Raw genomic sequence first — 18830 nt, 5'->3', positions numbered from 1 at the left:
GTGCTGACTTGAGCTTTCGTGGATGGAGCGATTGTTAATATCTGTGCTTTTCTCACAATAACAAGTTTATGTGGGCTGTCAAAACCCAATAAGTGCAGACTTGTGTGCGAGATATCTTGATTTTGAACAGAAATATTAAAAAAGCCAGAATCAATACAGGCAAATGACATCGATTCATCACAGCATGGCATCAGAGGAGCAATTTGGCACGTGTAACGTTTTGTGAGAAAAAGATATATGTGAAATCATAAAGTAAAGCAGAAACTAATTTATAATCAAAAATATCATCATTTCAGCTGGCAGAACATATACCTATATTCAGAAATTAGGTAGAGAACTTTGGCTGAGAAGCTTTGACATTCAGTGTACAAATAACAAAAGAGGAATATTTTATTAAAATATTTTAAATGCATGCAAATTGACAGAGGGAGCTTTTTTTTCTTTTCAATCTTCACCAGAGAGTTTAAGTTTGGATTAATATCAATTAAAAAAAAAATAAGTGAATGAGACGTTCATTTTATGTTCAAGGAATTTGCACAAAAAACATCCGACTCTTTGACCTGTTTATGTAGCTGTAAAATTTTGCATCAGTCGAAAACTAATATTTAACACAAATATCCACTTAATGAATGCTCAAGTCTTTGTTTATTGAGTTGTTTTTTTTTTTACAATGAATGTTTGCAATCAAAACAGAGCCAAACTTTGGTTCGTGTGACGTACACAGCGTCGCCCCTCATTGGCTATCAACCCGGAAGTGATAAACGGGGCGGATTGTCTTCATGTGAATCAGGGACGAACAGAAGACTGTTGGACGCGCCTGTTAAAGGTCAATAACTTATCCGTGTAGTTAGTGAGGGCAGTATTTAGTCGCTCTGTAAGCAGTGAGAGGGTTAGTTAGCATGGACGAAGTGACGGGAGCTCAGCTGATTGCTGAGGCTCTGAAGACTCAGGTGAGTATAAACAAAACACTGCTAAGTTTTGTTGAAGTTTACTGTCCAACTGAAACTGAGCCTGCAGCTGCTGTTGAAAGCGTGTCAAAGGTCCTCTGAGGTGCTATGAGCGCTTATAACGGATTATTACATGGCAAAACAGGTAGACTAGCAGCAGCTAATCTACAAATATAATTGTGTGTCTGCAGAGAGTGGAGTACATGTTTGGGATAGTTGGTGTTCCTGTCATTGAGGTGGCCATGGCTGCTCAGGCTGCAGGAATCAAATACATTGGGATGCGCAACGAACAAGCGGTTAAACACTTAAATTTGTGCTCATCAGTTTCCTTCCTAAACACAAGCAATGCTGTGTTGTATTAAAATCAGGTCTGCTTAACTATTGCAGGCGTGCTATGCTGCATCTGCCACCGGATACCTGACCGGGAGGTAAGTGATCTGGATCATGCAGCAGCTGGTGTGTCAGCTTGTCTCTCCATATCTCCTGTGGTTATCTGTATCCAGACCAGGAGCCTGCCTGGTGGTGTCAGGACCTGGACTCATTCATGCTCTAGGAGGGATGGCCAACGCTAACGTGAACTGCTGGTACGACTCCTAAATCTAACCCATACTGACACCTGGTTGTACGATTTATGAAGTGTATGTTGGCTTCGCACAGGCCAGTGGTTGTTATTGGAGGGTCATCGGATCGAAACCAGGAAACAGCAGGGGCCTTTCAGGAATTCCCCCAGGTGATACGCAGCCACATGTTGAATCTGCCTGATGATGCGTCACGAGTGTGACTGTATCTCCTTTTCTCTTTTGTTCCAGGTGGAAGCGTGTCGTCTATACAGCAAGTTCTCTGCTAGGCCGAGCAGCCTGGAAGCCATTCCTGCTGTGATCGAGAAGGTAGCACCCATGCCTGTCTGCTCTGCCGTCGCCTCCCTCGCTTTATTTTATCATATATTTTTGCTTGGTTTCAAATTTAGATCAACTTACTGCCATAAATCGGAGTTCTGTTGTGTATTTTTAACAAGAATATGACATTTACTGTTTTTGCTTTCTCATAGGCAGTTCGCACGAGCATTTATGGGCGTCCAGGCGCGTGTTATGTGGACATTGCAGGGGACATGGTCAATGCTAAAGTGGACAGAAGCAATGTCAGGTTTGGTGTCATTTATAATCCTAGAGTCCTAGATTCAAGAATCCTTTATTTGTCATGTACTTGCAGACATAAAAATGAAGTTTGTAAAATTGAGATTATATAAATAAGTAAAATAGTAATGTGCTAAAAACTGTATTTTAAGGTACAGTCGAGGTTGCCTGATGCTGGAGACTCAGCACTGGTGGTAAATCTCCTGCAGGTTGGAACGCTCCAACGGTTACAGACACAACATGTTGACATTCAAAGGGTTGCGTTTCTCCTGCAGATTTGTGTCCTGTTGTCCGCCTCCTCCGGTCAGTTCTGCTGACCACAATGCAATCAAAGAAGCCATCGCCGTTTTAAAAGCAGCCAAACGACCTCTAGTCATCGTTGGCAAAGGTAGCGCATTGAAGCAAATATGCACTGGGTCTCTTTGGCATGGAAATAAACTGGATTCATTTCCATCCTGGTGAGTCAGAGCGCGTTTGAGTGATGATGATGATGTGTTTGGTGTTGCACCCAACAGGAGCAGCCTATGGGCGAGCAGAAACGGCTCTGAGGGATTTGGTGGAGCTGTGTGGTCTGCCGTTCCTGCCCACCCCCATGGGGAAAGGAGTGCTGCCTGATGATCACCCCAACTGTGTCGCTGCTGCCCGCTCAAGGTCAGCCTCTTTTGGTGATATCTGGTTTATTTTGGTTTTTATGACCATCATAAAGTAAATGTTGATGGCACAATGTGCCAGAAGTCTATGAACAATGAATGAATGTTATATATGCAGAGCTACAAATACTGTTCTGCTGTCGTCTGTTTTCTGTGTTCCATCTTCTTGACCTTCTGCTCTTGTTCCTGATACAAAGGGCTCTTCTCCAGGCGGACGTCGTGCTTCTTCTAGGAGCTCGGCTCAACTGGATCCTGCATTTTGGTCTGCCACCCAGATTCGACCCTGATGTCAAGGTCATTCAGGTATGACCCTGTAAGGTTTACACCTACACTCACCAGCCTCTTCACCAGGTCAACTCTTATGTTGGCATGAAGTCTGCTTTTATAAATACAATAATAGTTTTGACTGACGTTTAACTACATGCTTATTGTGGAGGTTATAGTTTGTCTTGATCTCGAATGGCCAACCCTTTGCATTTCGTAGAGGGGCACCTATCAATATAATGCTCTCTAGTAGACCCGCCATGATGACTCCAGTGATGAATAAAGTCACCGTTCACCTTGTTACTCTGTCAGGGGTAGCAGTGACAGCTGTAAAAGTATAAATTATGATTGAACTGTTATGTGAATTTTGAAGCATTTATGTGTCTTCCAAACGACGGTTGCTGAGGACAAGAGCCACAATAACATTAAATGTCATCACACGGAAAAGTGGCGGCGTGGCTCAGAGATAGAGTGGCTTCCTAGCAACCCAAGGGTCGCTGGTTCGATCCTCACTTCCCCCAGAGACCATGTTGAAGTATCCTTGAGCAAGATACTGAACCCCTCATTGCGCCTGATGGCCCTGTGACAGACTGGTGACCCATCCAACCCCCCTTCTCACCCAATGTCAGCTGGGATAGACTCCAGCCCCTCAGCGACCCTTAACAGATAAACGGTATAGAAAATGGATGGATGGATGGGTCATCACACAGAAAAACTGCACAGGCAGCTGGAGCGAAGTTTTGCTTCTACAGTTTAGTTCCTTCCTAGTTTAGCTTTCTTCTTTTAGTGATTGCATTCTCAAACCAGGAATCATAAAAGTGGTGTTCATTTGTATGAATCCTCTTCCTGGGGAAAAAAAAAAGTTGTTTGCCACAAAACTTATTTTTGGCAGTAACGAGCCCACGGTGATGCTAAAATCCAGGTCACTCATCCCTGCTGCATTCTGTAGCTGTATTTTAATACCATGATATTAATATTACAATGCAGTCTGTGTTTCTTTTTCCTGTTCTGTGATTCACTTTATAACGAAACACTCTTGTGTTCTAAACATGCGTGTGTCTGTGTGTGTCTGTGTTTGTGTGCAGGTTGACCTTTGTGCCGAGGAGATGGGTAACAACGTGAGGCCCGCTGCTGCTCTCCTGGGAGACGTCAATGCTATCATCACTCAGGTATTTTAATGTGCGCACAAACTCTCACCCACTTGTTTTTGCTTCTCTCCTGCGGGTCTGTGTCATGCACTTGAAGAGGTACTTAAAAGAACCTCTCATGTGTTTGTTTTTAATCACTTATTCTTCTTTTTTCCCTTCAGCTCAGAGACTGCGTCTACCAAGACGGATGGAAGTATCCGTCTGATACAGAGTGGTGGAGCACATTGAAGGAGAAGGCAGCTGCTAATGCAAAAATAACAAAGGTGCTTTTTTTTTATGTCATTACCCAAAATCTGTTCCAACTTGTCACATCCTGATTTGGATGCTTTTGTGGTTGTTGTTGTTGTTGTTGTTGATGTATTCTTTGTCTTTCCTCTGCACAGGCGCTGGCTCTCAAGTCGACATTGCCTATGAACTATTACACAGTGTTTCACCACGTCTCACAGCTGCTGCCGCATGACTGCATCATTGTCAGCGAGGGGGCGAACACCATGGACATCGGTCGAACAATGTTGAACAACTACTTCCCTCGACACAGGCAAGGACCGCTAAAAAACGCCAGTGGTGCACAGGAGCTTGCAGAGGTTTTATGGCATGGCATCATCCGCCAAAATAGAAATCTTGTAAACTTTTAGCAGCTCTGAATGTATGCAAGCATACTTCCGGGACATGCGCCGTTCATGGCGGACGAGCCCTCAGAAACCAGTGAAACACAGGAAAAATGCGCACTTCAACCAGTGTATTTTAGACTTCAAGTACTCACAAATGTCTGAGCTTGCAAACACGTTTTTGTTTCCTGCATCATTGCTTTGTGGTTGTAGAACACAGAAAGCGTCAGACATGTTAGTTAATGGTGACCAGCTGCTCAAAAATGTTCTGTTTACAAACTCTTGAGCGCAGCATCAGGTATAATCCAGGTCTTCTTCAGCCAGCTGTATGCTCAGTAATCCACAAACACATTGGAAAAATGAAAAAACTCTACTGTGGTGGAGAGTCGGTTGAACCCGTTTGCTCAGGCTTGTACACCCAAGCTCAAGAACAAAGTGTTTGTTTTTGTAGCTCACACCTAAGTGTTTGTTGATTAATGAGCACATAGCTGGGTACAGAAGATGTGGATTATACCAGATGATGCGCTTTAGAGTTTGTAAACCGAGAATTTTGCATCTATTAGCCCTTAGTCACCGTTAGCTTCATGCTAAATATATATGTCTGGCTCTTTCTGCATTCTGGAGTCACAAAAAAGTCATGCCGGAGACTGATGATGCCTCTTCATGCGCATATTTGTTCAGATGTGGTCAGCTAATCCTCCGCTTAAGCAGGTTGGATGCAGGCACTTTTGGAACAATGGGCGTCGGTCTTGGTTTCGCTATAGCGGCAGCTGCTTTGGAGAGGAGCGAGAATAAAGGCCGAAGGGTCGTGTGTGTCGAAGGAGACAGCGCCTTTGGATTTTCTGGCATGGAGGTTGAAACCATGTGCAGGCAAGTGAATTTGCTACCGTGGATTATTTTGGGGCTTCGTTCAAATCAAAAGTCCAACATCTGAAATCTAAGAGAGAGAATATTTTGAAAGAAAATTCTTTCACCATGGGAAATATTATCAGTCCGTCCAAAAAGAACATTGAAAAATCAAATTGAAAATGTGAAATGATCATTGGAAGTTGGAAATTAGAAACAGACAATAGAAAATCTCAAAGTAGAGATGAAAGGGAAAATGAGAATTCCTGACTTTACGTCGACAAATTATCATTTCACATTTAAATCTTCTATTTCATTTAAAAAAAAATTCTGGGCTGACCGAATTATTTTTATTGTCATAAATTCATAATCTCTTAAATAATCTCTTCATTTTCTATTTGGACTTTAAATCTAAATTATAGCAACAGTAATCTTCCATAATCACCCCTTTTACTCTTTAATCGCAAAAGGAACTGCAATGCAGGTTTATTAACTACCCTCTGTCTTTTAACAGGTATAATCTACCAGTCGTCATTATCGTGGTCAATAACAACGGTATATACAGCGGCGTGGATCCTGAGACCTGGAAAGAAATGGCTAAAACGGGGGATCTGGCTACTGTGTGAGTAATGCAGACTCAGGAGTCACAGCTCGATGATGCGCTGTCTTAAACTGTGTCTTATCTTGCCTGTCAGAGCCCCTCCTGTGACCCTCCTACCTGAGGCGCGTTACGATGAGATCATGACAGCTTTCGGAGGTCGCGGGTTCCTGGTGAGGACGGAGGAGGAGCTACGTGATGCCTTACAGCTCAGTTTGAGTGACTGGGAGAGACCCAGCCTCCTCAATGTGCTCATTGATCCTTCCTCAGACAGGAAACAGCAGGTACAGCATCCCTTCAGAGATAGATTTGTTTCCAGTCATTAAAACATTAAAAGTTTTCTAGAGCTGCGGAATCTCCATTTGATAAATGGAGGGGTTCTTTTGTCTGCACATAAGGAGAGAAGTTGAAAGGCAGGAAGGCATCAACTTGACGCTGCAAAAACTTTAAGCAGAGACGATCAGCTATGAGGGGACACAAGCGTCCCGCCGCCAATTCATTTATTCATTTCAAACTAATGTTTATTAACTTGACTTGCACGCTTCTTATAACTTGAACTATTTTATTGTCTTAGAATGGAAACTAAAATTTGCTTGTTTCATTTTACCTGCACGTAAAACACCAAGAAGTCGGACAGCAGTGATGACTGGTGATGAAACGACTGCGATAGGTGATGAGCAACCAGCAGCTCTGTGTTGACTTGACTCGGTCTCGTCCTCATAGGCCGACGTGACTGACATGCCTTACTGAGCAGTAATCCACACACCCCAGGTGCACGGTAGAACCGTCCTATTCCGCTCACAATCCCTCCACCTCACGCCGACCCGACCTTTCTATTTCAGGGTCCCCATAATTAGACAGCCTGGCCCCGTGTGTTTATGTTGAATGTATCTACGCAACCCTTCGCAGACGTGTTTGTAGGTTTTATTGTTGGACTGTATCCATGGCACTCTCAGTTCCATGATATTGGTCTCCTTTTGTTACTCTGTTCATGAAGATCAAGCTCCTTCCTGCGGGTCTCTGAATTTTGCAGCAAAATAATTTTTTAGTATCATTTAAAAAAAAAAAAAGTTGTCATTTAAGGGAAATATAACACGTTTTTATATGTATTTCCAGGAGTTCCCTTGGCTGACACGCTCCAACTTATAGACGGAAAGAGAGGAAGAGAGAGCGCCAACCCTGCTAACGCTATTTTATCATCATCATCATCATCACCATCATCATCATCATCACCATCATCATCATCATCACCATCATCATCATTGCAGCAGCGACGGTTTGCCTCAGGACACTGGGAAATATAAAGATGCAAATTGTTTACATGAAGTTAATGTACATATATATTTTTTTAATTGATTCTTATTACACACTAATACTGCAATTGAAAACGTAATTCTACAATAAAGTATTTTGCAAAGTAATTGATGAAAGTTACGCCTCTGTGTCCAGTAGTGATTACTTAAACCTGTTAAAATATTATTATACTGGAAAATTTATATTGAACACTTACAAAATACTTTGACAGTAAATTTCTAAATCTTTTTCTGGCATTTTGCCCATTTGTGCATTTTTTCCAATTCCCACTTGATTTTTTGTTGTAATTTTCTAAAATGATATTGTCTATAAATCATTCACAGAGGCATCTTTAAAGAAAGATACGGAAATTATCATCTTAGATAATATCAATCAACTCCTGAGTGCATTTTGAACAGTTATTACATTTGTGTTTGTATGTTCATTCTCGTTAAGTCGCATGATTTTCTCACAATCTAAACTCTTGCAAACTACGGAGACATTTACTTGTGTACATAAACATGGAAAAATAGTTCTATATATAGTCATTATTGCCAGGGATATTTACCGCTCTCACATCTGTTAAAGAGCCTCTGTGGAAAAGCAGACAATTAATTTTGCAGGACTGTCTGGGCAATAAAACCAATCTGGCCTGGAGTAAACTGATACGTACCATGATGCACAATGGCACTCATCGAGCTTAAGAATAGAAGTACTCATCCAAAAGAAAAACAACAAAAAACCTCACTACTACACTTATTATGGCAGGATGAGTACAATGAGCATTAGTGTATCGTTTGAAAAATGCATTCATACTTTTATCCAAATTCTTATATGAAGCTTCTTTGGAAAAGCCAAGTGTGGGTCAGTCAGAGCGGAGAGAGGAGTGGAAACAACAAAGGCACCCCCCTGCAGTAGTAGAGATCTAATATTGGCACCCGAAAGCAGCTGGCAGGCTGTCTCCTGTAATTTTAGTGCACACTGATGCGAAGGAAAGATTTAATGGGCATTGGTCGACGTACCCTCTTCTGAGGGCGTAAAGGAGACGGAGCAGAGAGGGAGGGGAGCATAGAGAGAGGACGTGGAGGATAACGGAGTGGACGAGGCAGAGAGTGAGGGCTGCTGTGGCTCAGAAATAAAGTCTGACAACTCTCTGGAGCACTATGACTCTTCTAACGCTTGGACTGTATCTGCCGCTGTGGTTTTGTTGCGGCCTGGCTCAGTCCTCTGTTTTGGACAGCTTTATTTCATTCCCAGCAGGTAAGAATATTGTGTGTCTATGCATGTGAGTGTGAGTGTGTGTGTAGCTTTTGTATACAGAGCCGTGCACCTACAAGGACATGGGGTGTAAAAGCATGGATAAAAGGCTCATTTTAGGACTTCTTTTCATGCATTTATTTATTTTCTCTTCATGTGGGGGACTGGAAATGCCTCTATAAATAGCTGGAGTAGCCCTTGTGCTTCACGGAGAGGCACTTCACGTCTGTGTCCAGCTCTAGGAACTCTACTGGATGGCTGGCATGATTTGATGTTGTGCACCTGTTTTGTTGCTGCTGCACATTCAAACATTTTTGTTAGAACCGTTTATAGTGTTGGACATTCATTTACGTGTGGTTCGGGTGCATGATAAACCTTCTCATCCAGAGCAAGATTCATACAAGTTGACTTATTAACATGACCTCTCCTGATTGTCTCTGTCTAATTCGGACACCCGGCATCATTTCCTGTGTGGCGGACCGCCTGCACGCCTCTCACAGCTCTCAGATCGCAGGAGCAGCAGAGGAGATTCAGTCCATGCTGTTTACTAAGTCCACCTCCACCCCCACTCTTTCCTCCACCCCCTTCACTTTGGCGCCGCCACACTCATGTGAGTCAAAGTCATGTGACTTTCTATTGTGGAATATCGGACTGTTGACATGTCCTTGGGTTGTATCCAGACTGCCCTGCACTTACTGTCTTGTGACCCCCGAATGAACCTTAAAAAATTTGATGCAGTAGAACGTTCACTTTCTTTCTGTTGTTTCATGATGATGAAGTGCAGAATCCAGCATCATTCTACTAACTCGACTCTCTGAAAGAAATTTTCTGTTTTATTTTTACAGAATGAAGGTAGCGGATCACAGACGGGCAATGAAGACAACAGTTCAAAGTGTGCGCGTGGCCCCCCTGGACCTGCTGGTCCCCCCGGCCCTCAGGTAAGTGTTGGCACTACACTGTCACGGTAGTATTCAAACCCGTTCCCACATTTCAGTAGGATTCACTGCTGAATCCCAAAGTCTCTGTTTCATGTCGGTTTGAACGTGTTAAGAGTTGGTGCTTAAGCAACACATGCTCTCATCTCCGCTCCAACTTGAGAGTTCCTGCAGAGTAAGAGACAGGGATCTCTCTGGCCCATCCAACACAGCAGTCCATTAACGCTCTACATTTAGCTGAGACACAAATAGCCTTTTTCCACTGCCTGCCAGTGTGCCACATGTCATTTTCAGAAACTGTCCGAAGAGTTGTCTGCCTGGAAAGGCGTACTGGGGCTGCGTAAATTCCAGGGATTACCCGCACAACCATGTGCCCATGTGTGTACTAGAGAGATGAATGATATAAAGATATTTTATATCATTTACCAGAGCCCTTTAAACCTAACAACCTTTAACATTTCATAAGTGACAAGCGGATCTGCGTGTCGTGATCAAATGTTGTTGTTGCTGTGTTTGCCTGTCGCAGGCTGTCTCAGCTGCAGCTGGACTGCAGCGGCATTTCTGTTTATCAAAAGAGACCCACGAGGCACTTTTTTAAAATCAATAGTAGCCACTCAGGCCTCAGCTAATTGAAACTGCAGCTGAGGACCTCCAGAAGCAGACATGCCTTTCTGCTGGGATGTTATGGACAATAAAACTAATTCGGAGGGATATGTCTGTGATTTATGGGTACATATTGTTGTTTAATGTTTACCAGGGTCCACCAGGATTACCTGGTATAGGAGGGCCTAAGGGAGAGAAGGTAAGCACCTATCGAGTCCTATTTCATTTATGTGCCTCGTTATACACTGTTCAGTATGCTCAGTGTCTTTTAAGTGAAATTCTTATTGACCTGTTGCTTAAGATGCTGAAAGATGCTTGCTGGAAATGTATTTAATGGGCACTGTCCTTGTCCCTCCTCCACATCCTGTCGTCAGGGAGAAATTGGAAGACCTGGGCAAAAGGTGAGAGTCTCCATTAATCACTCCATATTCTCCACTAAATGGATTTACTCAAAAATGAGATACAATGCCTGAGCCTGATCGCTGAGAGCTGTAACTCTGCCAGCGCGTGGTTGTGAGCAAGCACAACCTTGACAGGAGACAGCACAGACTCACTGACAGGCTGTGAAGGATGCAGAGCTGCTGAGATAGCTTATTTTGATGCGGGGGGGGGGGGGTATACACTTTCCCATCGACTGCTCAAAGACCTCCAGCTCTGTAAGATGACCCCGCCTCTCTATTAGAACGGAAATCCACACAGCTTCATTGAATGTTCAGGACAGGGTTTGATCAGGGCCCCTCAGAGGGAGAGAGTCAACTCCCAGAAGATGGGTGAGTGCAGTGGAGCCGTAAAAGTGGCCCGGTGGGAGAGCCTCGCCGGCTGGTGGCCTGACTGAGCAGCTTTGCAGCACTGCAGTGCAATTTAGCTTAGTGCCTCAGCCAGGTCATAAATCATTTTATTTCCCACAAGCAGGGTCTCCTGTTCTATATACAGGCTATCATTTAATTAAATAGAGCAAAGTGACAGGGCTCGTTAAAGTCATTCTTCCCCTCCATGCACCGCTCTACTAGTCTGATAAATATTGTAGCAAGCATCCTGTCAGCTTATGCAGCAAATGCTGCACTTAGATTTCTTTTATTTTACCATACGGACATTAAGAGCTCCTGTTATTGGATTGTACTTGTACATCTCTCATCCAGCATTTTTTAATGTCCCGATTTTATAAATAGCTAACTGCATCAGTGGTGTAAGCAGAGCTTTAATTAGGTTCGATTAGGTGTTTCTATGTGTCAGGCCCTAAACGTCATCTCTCCCACTAGGGTCGGACTGGTCCTCCTGGACTCCCTGGGAAGCAGGGACCAGCTGGATGGCCGGGACCAAGCGGGCCCAAAGTGAGTAAGTCAGACCTCATCATGTACACTCACTGGCCACTTTATTAGGTACACCTTGCTAGTACCGGGTTGGACCCCCTTTTGCCTTCGGAACTGTCTTAATCCTTCGTAGCATAGATTCTACAAGGTACTGGAAACATTCATCACACACTTGCTGCAGATTTGTCGGCTGCACATCCATCATGCGAATCTCCCGTTCCACCACATCCCAAAGGTGCTCTATTGGATTGAGATCTGGTGACTGGAGTTCATTTGAGTATAGTGAACTCATTGCCACGTTCAAGAAACCAGTCTGAGATGATTCGAGCTTCCTGCTGGAAGTAGCCATCAGAAGATGGGTACACTGTGGTCATAAAGGGATGAACATGGTCAGCAGCAATACTCAGGTAGGCTGTGGCGTTGCAACGATGCTCAATTGGTACTAAGAGGCCCAAAGTGTGCCAAGAAAATATCCCCCACGCCATTACAGCACCACCACCAGCCTGAACCGTTGATACAAGGCAGGATGGATCCATGCTTTCATGTTGCTGACGCCAAATTCTGACCCTACCATCCGAATGTCGCAGCAGAAATCAAGACTCATCCGACCAGGCAACGTCTTTCCAATCTTCTGTTGTCCAATTTTGGTGAGCCTGTGCGAATTGTAGCCTCAGTTTTCTGTTCTTAGCTGACAATAGTGGCACCCGGCGTGGTCTTCTGCTGCTGTTGCCCACCTGTCTCAAGGTTCGACGTGTTGTGCGTTCAGAGATGCTCTTCTGCATACCTTGGTTGTAACGAGTGGTTATTTGAGTTACTGTTGCCCTCAGCTCGAACCAGTCTGGCCATTCTCCTCTGACCTCTGGCATCAACAAGGCATTTTCGCCCACAGAACTGCCGCTCACTGGATATTTTCTTTTTTTCGGACCATTCTCTGTAAACCCTAGAGACGGTTGTGCGTGAAAATGCCAGTAGATCAGCAGTTTCTGAAATACTCAGACCAGCCTGTCTGGCACCAACAACCATGCCACGTTCAAAGTCACTCAAATCCCCTTTCTTCCCCATTCTGATGCTCGGTTTGAACTGCAGCAGATTGTCTTGACCATGTCTACATGCCTAAATGCATTGAGTTGCTGCCATGTGATTGGCTGATTAGTAATTTGAGTTAATGAGCGGTTGGACAGGTGTGCCTAATAAAGTGGCCAGCGAGTGTAGTTAATAATGTATGACAGGAGAGCAAACACGGATATTAGCCATGTAGATGGCGATGGGTGACAGGATGAAAGAAGAAGCTGAATAAACGAGTGGAAGATGAGCAGTACTGTTTTCAAACAAAGATATCTTTTACTGATGCAAATCAATTTCTGCAGTCGTGTTCATAATTATTTTTAAAACATAATTTCACAGATTGATGTCATGGTTACGATTAATTGTGCAGCATTAGAAGTGAGAAGTGTGCCCTGAGGCATGTCTTCCACCGAATCTTTCAAACACAAATCCTTTGTGAACGTTTGTATTTTAACCTGAACCACCTTTTTCTAAATCGAACCTCTCTCTGACAGGAACCCTTCAGAGCAAACGTCTCCCTTGTGCGAGGGAAGAATGGCGTTCTTTGCTCCAGTAGAGCCTCTAACTCGTCTGTGTCAGAGCTGTTCCTTACTAAGACACTTTCAGTTGGTTTTCCCTTGAATTCGTTTGTCACCCGTCCATTTAAATGTTCAAAGAAACATATGTAACCCACAACTGACCCTTTCTGCGTGTCCACGTCAATCTTTATCTTAGATGTTTGTGTGTAACTCTCAGTAAAAGTCAAACCACTGATATCCGATTCTTGGTGTTTTCATCTGTCAGGGTGAGAAAGGTGACACGGGTCTGATGGGTTTGCCTGGTGCCAGAGGACCAATCGGACCAAGGGTGTGACGAGCTACATATCAACTTCTAAACTTACTCGAACTTTGTGCCATCACGAATATTAAACGTTTTAAATCTGATTTCAGGGTTTACCTGGATATAAAGGAGAAAAGGTATGTGACTAGATTTGTTGGAATTATTGCGAAATAGATTTAAAGTTTCTTTTTCATCCGACCCACTTTTGCATGGACAGGGTTCGCGAGGCGATCGTGGTGACAGTGGCATGAAAGGTGACAAAGTGGGTGGATTTATAAGCATTAATTTACTGAAAACATTTAATTGGGAGATTCATTTATGTCAACTGACTGTCTTTTATCTGCAGGGTGGAATGGGCTTCCCAGGAATGCTTGGACAGAAAGTGAGCGCCGCCTTGAAGGGTCGTGAAATATTTAAAATGAGTCATTCAGACTCGTCCGGTGTTAATTTGATCTGATTTGTTTTGTGCAGGGTGAAATGGGTCCAAAAGGAGAACCGGGTATTTCAGGAAACAGAGGACCGACTGGTCGACCGGGGAAGAGAGGCAAACAGGTGATCTGTCGATGGAGTTAAATTGTGTCACAGCAATATTCTCAGGACTTTTGTGTGTGCAATTGGACATTCCTCACGTCTCATACTCTCCATTTCATTGAGAAGGAAAAGTGAAGATTCTGAGAGCTGATTTTCCATTCCTCCCCTCTGCCGTTTCTCGCAGGAAACGCTCAAATTCTATTATTCGCCATAAATGCATCTCTCAGACATGAGCCAAGCTGCCAGATCGTCTATGAATGAAACACAATCTGGAGACACAAACCGCACTCTGCATTTAGTTTCAACCCACCTGTCACCACAACCTGGCAACCTGGCAACCTTACACCTGGCTCAAGGGATGTGTGTGTGTGTGTTTGTGTGTGTGTGTGTGTGTGTGTGTGTGTGTGTGTGTGCAGCTGCTTTCTGCACAAGCGTTTGGTACAGGCGTTCCACCTAAATACCCAAATACGCATGCAAATTTAGTTGGCGCAGTCGGAAAGACATGTATGTTCATATTCACTGATACAACAACACAAAAACTCCTTAGCAAAAGCATTCAGATATTTAATCTCTTGGCCCAAATTGTTAAAATGAAAGGTAGCAACCTGATATTTTGTCATAACAAATTCATAAATATAAATATGCAGAAAGTAAATCTCATTATTCTTCCTTCATTGAACCCTTAAATATTGTACAGTGGCTCTCATTTACACAATAGTAGTAAAACATCCACGTCATCAATTGTAATTGTAGATTACAAGAACCTGCTTGGCGACAGCTTGAGATTCAAATTTATTTGGAAAAGATACGCGCTGTATTTTCATAATGTAGTTTATATTCAATATATTTGTTCTCAAAATGTCAAATTGTGCACAGTGAGACATCAAAAAATGAGAGGAGTTGAACCCTTCTTGAATCAGGAATCGTAAGGTTGCCGGCTCAAGTCCTGCTCTTGACTGTATCAAGATGTCCTGTAACAAGACTCTGAACCCCAGTCACTCCTGGCCAGGTGATTGGCTCATTCCATGGCAGCAATCTGTGTGTGTGTGTGTGTGTGTGTGTGTGTGTGTGTGTGTGTGTGTGTGTGTGTGTGTGTGTGTGTGTGTGTGTGTGTGTGTGTGTGTGTGTTTTCAGGGAATGAAAGGGGACCTAGGCAGTGTTGGTCCAATGGGACCTGCAGGCCCTCAGGGAACTCCTGGCCACCCTGGTCCTCCTGGTTCACCTGCCACAGGTGAAAACATTTACCTCCCCTCACATGACTTGAACCCGTCTGAACTCTGCTGGATTGTAATCAAATACAGACACAATGCTTGTCAGATGTCTCCAGTTTGGAGGGGTACATTTGTGCATGGCTCTGCACTTCTCTGTCCCGGGACAGTATGAGGGGCAGCCAACACCCCCATCAGCAAAAGGAAGCACGCTCAAGAGTCCTTGTCTTGTTTGGCAGCAGAGAAATCGAATCCCCTGAGGTGAAACAAAATGCTCTCATCATGACATCACGTAGCGAAAATGGAATCACAGATGGCGAGGCCCCCTACAGTTTTACAAATAATATGTCACCACGTGATTAAAGTGACCTTTTTTGTCTCGTTCAGGTTTCCAACATTGAGCGCATCTTGACTGAGGAATAAAAAAAACTATCTGTGCACTCTGCTGTCTTCTGCTGACATGTTTCATCTTTTTAAGCACTTTTCTGTCTTTCTACATTTAGGACTTTATATGGTTGGAGCAAAGGGTGCCCGTGGTCCACCGGGGCCCCCTGGAAAATGTAGCTGTGGCTCTCATGGCGGTTCACTTTTTGATGATTATCCAAGCAGAGGGAACTATCCCAAAGTACCAGCGGTGAGTTAGAAGCAAAACTTCAGAGTGAAACATTTTACCCCAAAAAATGGACACAGAACTTTAAAACAATCAAATTAATGGAAAAAAAAAACCTGGAGTATTTGTACACATAGCAGCGATACAGATGTACACTTTTCTACCTTTATGGCACTAAATTTCCTTTACAGTGTTGTATCTACCATCCACACACACAAACACACACTCTTTCTCTCTCTCACTCACACACACACACACACACACACACACACACACACACTAACCTGCTCATCAGGAGCTTTTAGGGATTTAGTACAATGCTCGAGGCATTTATATATCATCTCTGATATGAAGGTGGGTGTTTGTCTCTTCAGCCTGAGGTGTTAATAACTTCTGAATTAAAATTTAAAAACACAAAGTATGAAAGGATAAATAGAAAAGATATATTGAAACTGTTTTGCCTGAAACTGTGTGATATTACACTCTGAAGCTCAAAGCTTCAAAATTGCACTCTTCAAAGACTCAAAGTAAAAAAAATGCAAAAAATGTTGAAAACATACAGCAAACCTGCCTTTTTTCTCCTGTCATGCAGATATTTGTGGTGAGCAGTGAGGAGGAACTGGAGAACCTTCATGCAGACAACGCTCTTGCATTCTGCAAAGACCAGAGATCTCTCTATTTTAAAGACATTGATGGCTGGCTGCCAATTCAGGTATAATTTAATAATCTATTTGACGCTTCTTTGTCTCACAAATTATCAAGCAGCTTTTCCTTTTTCTTTTTTTCTTTTTTTAAATTTTGCTCAAGTTGTTTTTAAACTCTGTTAAAGACTTTTCCATTCCAGCTGACACCTTTCCAATCCATGGAAAACGCACCTGATGAGGAAGGTTACTGCGGCGACGGGATAGTGCAGATTACTAACGGCGAGGAGTGCGATGACCGAAACAGAGTTGTCACCGACGGCTGTGTCAGTGAGTCACATGTCTGTGGTTTATATTAGCTCCTCAGTTGTATTTTGTTTTGCAAATATAACATGACCCCTCCACCCCCGCTGTCTCCTCTTACAACAGAGTGTAAACACGCCTACTGTGGAGACGGCTATCGCTATGAGGGGGCTGAGGAGTGTGACGGGAAAGACTTTGGGTACCAGACGTGTAATTCATATCTTCCAGGGTAAGCACAGAATCCACTTATATGAGTTCAAAACTTTGCAATGATTTCTTAGACTCACCCAAGGGTGTTTCTCTTCGTATTTGCAGGTCATATGGTCACCTGAAGTGCACGCCGTTCTGTGTTATTGACTCCACAAACTGCAAGTATTTCACTTGAGGAGGAAGCTGGACCTTGCGGCGGGATCCTCTGTGTGTTATTTGCTTGACACATAATAATTTCACAGGGAAAAAAAGATCACTACTGCTACAAGCAAGAGACTCTGGAGGAATAGGCAGCCACTGATTCTATGATGAAAGAAAACCAAAACACATTCTATATATAACTCCTCTGTATTGCTGCTATGATGCCACATAGATCCCCGGAGTTATAGAGTCGGTCAGCAGGAAACTTTTATCAAATAAAACACCAAGGACAACTGCACTCTGTCTTAACAAGCAGGACTTAAGACTGGCCTCCTCATGTTGCCCGATTGGACGGGAATCTGTCTCTGGATGCATCGGTGGAGTGACAGCAATGCAGAGACCTGATTAAGAGCCAGTGGGAGATGTTGCAGAGTAGCTGGGGCAAAAGTGTATTCGTCTTTACCCAGAGAGAGAGAGAGAGAGAGAGAGGCAGTAGGACATCGTGGCCTCAGTGTGAAAGACACTGCAAAGCAGTTTGCATGAGGCTGGAAATACTAAGACCATGAAAGCAGCTGTCACCGTCAAGCATGTAACCTATCACTTTACTTCTTATTGCCATGAAAAAAAAGGTTCAAATTCAGTTATAAATGCCAAACCAGGAATGTGTCCATAGTCAAGCTATAGATCAAGGTTTACCGCATCACCACCTTCAAACGGGTCCTGTGAAACGCCATCGATCGACTCGTCTTGTGGTGACAAACAAAAGAAAATCTCTCAGGAACAAACAGGTAATGTATCTCCATGCAGCACATGTCACAGGCATCCTCCACTACCCTCTTTGTGAATGAAATGGCAGCGACTGTACATGGAGGCACACAGGAAACTCACACAAAAGGTTGAAAATATCAAGAAATCCTTTAGGTATGATCCCTGTGCCTCACTGAGAAATGAAATATACTGTTATGTGAAGGCTTGAAACTGTTATGTTCTTAATTTTCTCACTGCACAGGAAAGGCTGGAATCGTCCGCTGCTGCTACATAGGGGAGGAAGTCAATTCCAGTCTGTTCTATGGTCATTACTGTAATACTCTAATACCTCTTTATCCAGTCTTTCTGTCTTACGGTAAACAGCAGCAGCAACAGTTAACAGTGTAGATGTAGTCTGCTGTGTCGTGGGCACCAATCGTGAAATATAAGCTGACCTTTTCCATAAGCTACTGTCGCAGTGCCAAGGGAGACGTATCCTCAGCCATACTTATTCTTCTGTAATAGCAGACAAACAATTGAAAGATAAAGACTGTTACTATATCGTGTCCGCATGCTAATGTGCTAACGCGTGTGAAATGCTTCCACTTTGTCGAATATTATTTTGTAAGTCATTCATCAGCATAGCAGGTGTCTTAAGATATGTCAGCTGCTGGAGTGTAGTACTGTATATGTGACACACCTTATAGGATAGAGGTGAACTGTGCCACGCACAAAACTGAAATACTGTTTGGAAACTATGTTGAATGTTCTGTTTATGGCCTGACATGTTGTGCTTTAACTTGTACCGTGTATGCACAGCAATGCTGAAACATAACATGCATGTGGTAACATATTGTAGGCTTTACAAAATATAGTAAGCACTGTGACTGGGACAGTGGAAGATTGTTCTGTTTCTGATATGATTTATACTGATGTTGTGGACAATTTTAAAAGGAATAAAAT

At 43.3% G+C, this 18830-nt stretch overlaps 2 protein-coding genes across 5 annotated transcripts; both read left to right on the top strand.

Annotated features, from left to right (window-relative positions):
• The first annotated feature begins 775 nt into the window (after positions 1–775).
• Positions 776–7577, top strand: hacl1 (2-hydroxyacyl-CoA lyase 1). The gene is made up of 17 exons (XM_086218657.1): positions 776–950; positions 1139–1243; positions 1335–1375; positions 1451–1531; positions 1605–1677; positions 1757–1834; positions 1996–2090; positions 2356–2468; positions 2596–2731; positions 2928–3033; positions 4080–4163; positions 4304–4405; positions 4526–4680; positions 5462–5620; positions 6111–6218; positions 6292–6478; positions 7311–7577. Exons 1-17 carry the CDS (start codon positions 900–902, stop codon positions 7341–7343), a joined length of 1707 nt encoding a protein of 568 aa, XP_086074783.1. The 5' UTR covers positions 776–899; the 3' UTR covers positions 7344–7577.
• A 269-nt stretch (positions 7578–7846) lies between these two features.
• On the top strand, positions 7847–18830 carry colq (collagen-like tail subunit (single strand of homotrimer) of asymmetric acetylcholinesterase). Of its 4 annotated transcripts, none has more exons than XM_086218661.1 (17): positions 7847–8747; positions 9245–9354; positions 9590–9682; positions 10437–10481; positions 10657–10683; positions 11542–11613; positions 13441–13503; positions 13587–13613; positions 13694–13738; positions 13823–13858; positions 13948–14028; positions 15142–15238; positions 15719–15849; positions 16418–16537; positions 16670–16796; positions 16896–16998; positions 17085–18830. In XM_086218661.1, the coding sequence occupies exons 1-17, from the start codon at positions 8651–8653 to the stop codon at positions 17152–17154; spliced, it is 1344 nt and encodes a 447-aa protein (XP_086074787.1). In that variant the 5' UTR covers positions 7847–8650; the 3' UTR covers positions 17155–18830. The 4 variants fall into 4 exon arrangements, with proteins under 4 accessions (XP_086074787.1, XP_086074786.1, XP_086074785.1 ...); XM_086218660.1 differs by having other exon boundaries at positions 16655–16796; XM_086218659.1 differs by having other exon boundaries at positions 13694–13858.

Source organism: Aulostomus chinensis, chromosome 11, assembly GCF_037954235.1.
Source record: "Aulostomus chinensis isolate RoL2024-O1b breed Wild chromosome 11, RoL_Achi_v1.0, whole genome shotgun sequence".
Lineage (NCBI taxonomy): Eukaryota > Metazoa > Chordata > Actinopteri > Syngnathiformes > Aulostomidae > Aulostomus > Aulostomus chinensis.
The sequence above is the reverse complement of the archived record's forward strand: the minus strand, read 5'-3'. Positions and strand labels throughout refer to the sequence as shown.